The 7559-nt window shown below is 42.2% G+C and overlaps 1 protein-coding gene across 1 annotated transcript; it reads left to right on the top strand.

The window, feature by feature from the left end:
• The first annotated feature begins 3263 nt into the window (after nucleotides 1-3263).
• On the top strand, nucleotides 3264-7559 carry LOC132896843 (keratin, type II cytoskeletal cochleal-like). The gene is made up of 9 exons (XM_060937950.1): nucleotides 3264-3974; nucleotides 5135-5343; nucleotides 5442-5502; nucleotides 5588-5683; nucleotides 5809-5973; nucleotides 6057-6182; nucleotides 6346-6566; nucleotides 6652-6710; nucleotides 6851-7559. The coding sequence occupies exons 1-9, from the start codon at nucleotides 3345-3347 to the stop codon at nucleotides 7207-7209; spliced, it is 1926 nt and encodes a 641-aa protein (XP_060793933.1). The 5' UTR covers nucleotides 3264-3344; the 3' UTR covers nucleotides 7210-7559.

Genomic DNA, 7559 nt, shown 5'->3' with positions numbered 1-7559 from the left:
CACTGCATCACATACAGGCATGCTTCTGTATTGGAAATCACAAAATGGGCTCAGGAATATTTCCAGAGAACATTATCTGTGAACACAATTCACCGTGCCATCCACCGTTGCCAGCTAAAACTCTATAGTTCAAAGAAGAAGCCATATCTAAACATGATCCAGAAGCGCAGACGTCTTCTCTGGGCCAAGGCTCATTTAAAATGGACTGTGGCAAAGTGGAAAACTGTTCTGTGGTCAGACGAATCAAAATTTGAAGTTCTTTATGGAAATCAGGGACGCCGTGTCATTCGGACTAAAGAGGAGAGGGACGACCCAAGTTGTTATCAGCGCTCAGTTCAGAAGCCTGCATCTCTGATGGTATGAGGTTGCATTAGTGCGTGTGGCATGGGCAGCTTACACATCTGGAAAGACACCATCAATGCTGAAAGGTATATCCAGGTTCTAGAGCAACATATGTTCCCATCCAGACGACGTCTCTTTCATGGAAGACCTTGCATTTTCCAACATGACAATGCCAAACCACATACTGCATCAATTACAGCATCATGGCTGTGTAGAAGAAGGGTCCGGGTACTGAACTGGCCAGCCTTCAGTCCAGGTCTTTCACCCATAGAAAACATTTGGCGCATCATAAAACGGAAGATACGACAAAAAAGACCTAAGACAGTTGAGCAACTAGAATCCTACATTAGACAAGAATGGGTTAACATTCCTATCCCTAAACTTGAGCAACTTGTCTCCTCAGTCCCCAGACATTTACAGACTGTTGTAAAGAGAAAAGGGGATGTCTCACAGTGGTAACCATAGCCTTGTCCCAACTTTTTTGAGATGTGTTGTTGTCATGAAATTTAAAATCACCTAATTTTTCTCTTTAAATGATACATTTTCTCAGTTTAAACATTTGATATGCCATCTATGTTTTATTCTGAATAAAATATGGAATTTTGAAACTTCCACATCATTGCATTCCGTTTTTATTTACAATTTGTACTTTGTCCCAACTTTTTTGGAATCGGGGTTGTATGCCAAGCCAGGTGGGCCCTGTTCTTCATTTGTTTCCAATTTACCCTCATGTACAGACCAGGTTCTGAGAGCAGGAAGGGAGATGCTCTATCCCAAATATACTAATACCCCTGGAACCAAGTCATCCCCTGAAAATATTCTCTATGAATCTTGTTTTGCAGCCCTGCTACATGATTCTATGTACCCTGGATTGTGTGGGATGAGGTGATGTGCTGGGTACATGTCTCCCTCAGCTCAGGACATACAAGCATCCAACAAACACAGAAATTGGTGGAGAACAAGTTATGTTGGGGAACATTGAAATACAATGTCAGAAGTTACAAAACCTGTTCTGTATGTGCACATATGCCAACATCATGGCACCTGTCCACTGGCCTCCTGCAGCCACTCCCTATTCCCCAACGAGCCTGGTCCCACATAGCTCTCAACTTCATCACTGACCTCCCCAACTCACAGGGCCACACAACCATACTTACCATCATTCTCCAAGGCCTGCCATCTCATAGCAGTACACACACTTTCCACAGCCTTTAAAACTGCCAGGATCCTAGTCTGAGAAGTTTTTAGATCCTATGGTTTTTAGATTAGGAGGTTCCTGCACTTCTACTGTTATAATGACCAACAGGACTGGAGCAGGTATGTCCAGAACTCTCTCAACCACTCATTTACTGGTCTTGCCTCTTTCCAGTGTGTGCTGGGGTATCAAAAGCCATGTTCTAGATACTGTTGAAAAGCCCCATCTTAGACACCTTTTTCCAGAAAAAAATCAAGCAAACTCAGGGGAATTAACTCCAGTCAAGTATTTTGCATAATCTCAATGCCACTCCCAGAAAATCAACTGAAGTACTTCTGTAAATGAATTCTGGTATACACAAATTTTTCCATAAAAATACTGACAAATCTTTTAGATTTAACTCACTGACTTAAGTAGGCAGCATGTTTTGTAGAACACTTTGACAGCACCCGGAGGAAACCCACGCGGGCAACATGCAAACTCCACACAGAAAGGCCCTCACCGGCCCTCGAACCCAGGACCTTCTTGCTGTGAGGCGACAGCGCTAACCACTACACCACCGTGCCACCCGGTTTGTCGTTGTTATTTTTGAATAAATAAAGTAAATTTGACTTAATTCGTTATTTGCAGCCATTATGTGTTACGTTTTATGTTACGTTATGTGTTACATTGTGTTACATTTCTGTGTACTTGACTATGTCTTACACAGTAGCATGTATTAATCACACACAGACCACAATATACCTTGGGGACCATAAAAAAGGGTAAAAGTCACCTTTTGTTATGTTGGACTGTGGTTACTTACAACATAACCTGATGCTTCATTTGCTCACAAAATGACAAATTTAACTTAAGGTGTGCAGAAATACTGGTGTATAGTGTAGTATGTAGTCTCGTACCCTTGAAGATATAAAGTTGTAATGATAATTACAGTCAAACAGCAAGAAGTTAGAACCAGATTTTTGGATAAAGCCACCTGTTAGTACATAGAGTAACAATAGCACAATAAGTGAATACTGATACACTGTCAAGTGTGTGCACCTACAGTACTTACTAACTCTTGTGCAAATACTTGTCTTATACTTACTACAGAATGCCCATATTATGCAAACAAACCCTAACAAATGTTCAAACAAATCTTGCTTATAATATTACCATGAACATTGGCATCCAGTGCACTGAAATATTAGCCCCGATAAAATAGTCATTGTGTGAGTGATTTTCTCTAAATATGAGGCTCTTTGCATGCAGTTCACGCCATTGTCACATCAACCACTAAATAACCTGGTGTGCCTAGAAGTAGGGAATAATAACTTGTCTGAGTGAACAGAAACCAATCTGTCTTAATGGATATTAGACTACATGAGAGAGCGAAATTGCATGCACTGTTATTGTCTGAAAGGCCTTCATTAAATATAAGCCTATTCAAAATTCCTACTTGCAGTCTGTTGTTTAAAACAGATTGCAATAAAGCCTGCAAAATATTTCTACTTGAAAAAAGTTTACCAAGAATATAAATGTTTGAAAACTGACTTTCTCTAGTGTATATGATGCAGCAGGGTGTGTCAAAGACTCCTTCCCTCATAAACCATCTTACCTGTTGAACATGACACATGTTTACGCCAACCTGCTCAGAGGAGATGGGAAGGATGTGCCAGAGGCAGTGTGGGAGGGACCATGACTCCTCCTGCTTGCAGCATAGACTTTAAAAAGCTGTCCACCTCCACAGAGAAGGCACTCAGAGGGAATAGCCTCTTAGTAAGCTCTCTAGCTTACTCTCCACCTTCTCATTCTATCACCAGCAGCCATGAGCCTCAAGCACAGCAACACCTCCTTCTCATCCAGGGGAAGCACTGGACATGGCTACAGAAGTGGCTTTATCGGAAAGCGCTTCTCCAGCCAGTCCTATACTGCACCCAGCAGCTCCAGGATAAGCTATGGTGGTGGCTTCCACTACGGTGGTGTCAGTGCTGGTGGTAGTCGTGGCATTACCGCTAGCTCAGGCTATAGCCTAGGCAGCAGTGCAGGAGGTTTCAGAAAAAGCTATGGTACAGCTCTTGGAACTAGTTTAGCTGCAAGTGGTGTCTATGGTGCAGGTAGTGGTTTCAGTAGATATGTTGGTTATGGTGCAGGTGATGGTTTCGGTCGAGGAGGTAGTTTCAGTGGAGGTGGTTCTTTCGGTGCAGGTGGTGTTTTAGGTGGAGGTGCTAGTTTAGGTCCAGGATTAGGATTTGGAGGATTAGATGGAGGACCAGGACAAGGTGGGTTCGGCATCGATCCAGGTTTTGTGGCACCCCCAATCACTGCTGTCACAGTCAACCCAAGCCTCCTTGTCCCCCTTAACTTGGAGATTGACCCCGCCATCCAGGACGTCCGCACAAAAGAGAAAGAGGAGATCAAGATACTCAACAACCGTTTTGCCTCCTTTATCGACAAGGTGGGTCTTCTGCTTTCTCACTGCCTTGTGCACATTGTTAGTGTAACTTATTTTTTATACATAGATCTTAGGGAATTGCACAGCGGTGCCCATTCCACTGAAATTCATTCAGATAACAGTATAGTCTCAGAGGAGGCCATTCATACATTTCAGAATGACTGTCAGAGGTTTAATGTCATTCTTATTAAGTCTTTCACAGCCAGTAGCCTAGATTTGGGAAATCTGGCCTTGCTGTGTTTAAATAGATGAAATCTTAAATGAAAAAAAAAAAAGTTTAATTTGAATTGGATGTAATTTGTGCAAGACTAGGTGATTTTGCTGAAATATGTCTCTAACAACAACAGTTTATATTCAGTGAGGGTCTAGCTTGGAAACCTTAGCCCATGCTGCTCTAAATGAGTGCATGGATCAAGTTATCCATCTACACTGTTGGAGGAACTATATGTAAGTGTGTCTGGGTGGGGTAGGGGGGAGTGAGGTGATGTATGTGTTTTGGATGCAGTGTTGCAAAACTACTTAATTTTAGAGGTTTCTCTTAAAGGGAGTGGCAGAAGCACCTATGCGGTATGTTGCACAGAACTGTGCATGACCAGTACATGCAGGCAAACCTGTCCATTAAATACCGTGTCAGGATTTTTACAGTGTGGTTATGGATCCTGTTCACAATTTTCATTGGTCCTGGTAAGATCCATTTCCATAATTTGATGAAGCTTAATTCATAAAAGCCTGAAGGCATTTATTATAATATCCATATTATTACAACTTTGCAGAGTTCAAAGCCACATGTTTTTCAGCTTTGAATACCCAAAACTACTGAAATTGTCAATATAAGCCTGAGCCCTTGTCGTAAAGAGTGTCTCATTGTGCCTGTTTAGGCCTGGCAATATTGTTACCAAAGGGCACCTAGGGCGCTTGCCAAGGAGCTTTGCCAGGGATGTGCTAAAATCATACGCCAGATAGACAAAATATGGGCTGAGGACAACAGTGATCACTTCTGCCTTAACCATTCTAGACTGTTTGATGGCTCACAGCCAGAGACAGTGGGTTAGAAATGAGCTAGTATTTTGAAGATATATCAGTGAGCAAAAATCCCCTTAGAAATCATTAATCCTTTTCTAAATATTTGAATCCATTTATATATGGGGTCACCATTTCTGTAGGTGCGTTTCCTGGAGCAGCAGAACAAGATGTTGGAGACCAAGTGGAATCTTCTTCAGGAACAGATAATATCACGTACCAACATTGATGGCATGTTCCAGACCTACATTGCCAACCTGCGCAGACACCTGGATAACCTTGGAAATGAGAAGATTAAGCTGGAGGGAGATCTGAAGAACATGCAGGGCCTGGTGGAGGACTACAAAAACAAGTAAGTTATTTAACCTGTGCCTTGCTGATGCTCGTGAAATTGGGTATGTCATATTTGCATTATTTCATGGGTTGAATTTTTCACTCGTTTCTTTGTAGGTATGAAGATGAAATCAACAAGCGTGCTGTTGCAGAGAACGATTTTGTTCTCCTAAAGAAGGCAAGAACCTTTATTATTCTCTTTGTGCAATTTTATTCAAATGTTGAAGCATACCTTATTTTAAATCATACCTGTCTTCCACTAGGATGTCGATGGAACCTACATAAAAAAGGTTGAGCTTGAAGCTAAAGTTGATGCATTACAGGATGAGATCAACTTTCTCAGAACTGTGTATGATGCGGTAAGAGAACGATCCCATTACATTTTCACTGTGATCAAAAGTCTGTGCAGTGTGTGCACTTGTTTTATAAAAGCAAGAACTCAGGTGTTGTAAAATGTTTCACATTTGGTGCCTTACACTTTCAGGAACTGCTGGAGCTTCAGGGACAGATCAAAGACACATCGGTTGTTGTCGAGATGGACAACAGTCGCAAGCTGGACATGGATGCCATTGTGTCTGAGGTCCGTGCTCAGTATGAGGAAATTGCCAGTCGCACTCGCAGTGAGACTGAGACATGGTACAAGCAGAAGGTAAGAGACTTTGGACACTGGGAAAATTAATGTAACATATTAAGAGCCACTGAGTATGTACTTTTCTTTATCTCATTTACCAGTTTGAGGAAATGCAGACATGTGCTGGCTACTATGGTGGCGATCTTCAGAGCACCAAGGTTGAGCTTACAGAACTCAACCGCCTGATCACACGACTCCAGACTGAAATTGAGACAGTCAAGGAACAGGTGAGCTATGGTCTTAGCGTTTCTGGTTCAGGTGTCTAACTTAGTTGGGCAAAATTAAAGTTCATACTGATATTCTCACAAAATTCTACTCTGGGGGAATACATGCTTCTCAGATAGCTGTTTCAATTGTAGACGGTTTCTTCGTTTTCTTTTTTTTTTGCAGCGTACCAGCCTGGAGACACAGATAACAGAGGCTGAGGAACAAGGTGAGCTGGCAGTGAAAGATGCCAGACTACGTATTAAGGAACTCGAAGTAGCCCTGTATAATGCTAAGGAGGACATGGCCCGACAAGTTCATGAATACCAGGAGCTTATGAATGTCAAACTGGCCCTGGACATTGAGATCGCCACCTACAAAAAACTCCTGGAAGGAGAAGAGACTAGGTCAGTCATTTGATAAGAAGATATTATTCCTTAAAACTGCATGCTTGATTTGTCTCTAAAGTGCATGGTTTGAATCCATCCACAGGATTGCCACTGGTGGTGGAACTGCAACGATCCATATTCAGAAAGTTAGCAGTGGTGTTGGTATGTGTTATATAAATATTTTTTGTACTAATATTCACTTGATTTTAAGAAATACATCTATATTTCATTACATGTATCAGGAAAGTCCAGATTGGGAAACCCATTTTTTAATGCATGTTTTGTATTTTGTTTTTTTCCAGGCTCTGGATACAGTGGCAGTTTTGGCTACGGCGGGGGCACTGGCCTGGGCAGTGGCAGCTTTGGGATAGGCAGTGGTAGTGGTGGCTTTGGGATAGGCAGTAGTAGTGGTGGCTTTGGGATAGGCAGTGGTAGTGGTGGCTTTGGGATAGGCAGTGGTAGCTTTGGCATTAGAAGTGGCCCCTATAAGATAGGTGCTGGTGGTAGCAGCGGCAGCTTTAGTTTGGGTGATGCCTTGGGTGGTGGCTTGTGTGGCGGTGGTACACTTGGTATTGCCTATGGCGGTGCCTCTGGAATCACTGCGCGTGGTGTTAGTGGATATTCCTTGTCTCGTCCTAGGCCACGTCTAAACATCCTGTGACCACCTAGCCCATCCATGGCAACCTCCAGATCCACGTTTTCCTTAACTGCCTTCAGTAATTAAAAAAAAAAAAAAAACCTCACTAATCGGCCACAGCCATAACACCACCATCTGTCATTCAATACCCCTTTCCCCACCATTACCACCACTCCTACCCATTTATCATGTCCAACCCATGCTATAGGTATTTATAGAGCATCTACTGACTCGTTTCAAATATGTTTACATGTGTCTCACACATAGCATATCATCTCAATGCAACATAAGAACAGTGGATGTTTTATATCTACAAAATGGTATTATGAGTTCAAGTGTGTAAAGAATAAAACAATTAAAGAGAGACAACAGAA

The sequence above is a fragment of the Neoarius graeffei genome, chromosome 13, assembly GCF_027579695.1.
Source record: "Neoarius graeffei isolate fNeoGra1 chromosome 13, fNeoGra1.pri, whole genome shotgun sequence".
NCBI classification, from domain to species: Eukaryota; Metazoa; Chordata; class Actinopteri; order Siluriformes; family Ariidae; genus Neoarius; species Neoarius graeffei.
Note: the sequence above shows the minus strand (reverse complement) of the source record. Positions and strands in the feature narration are given on the sequence as shown.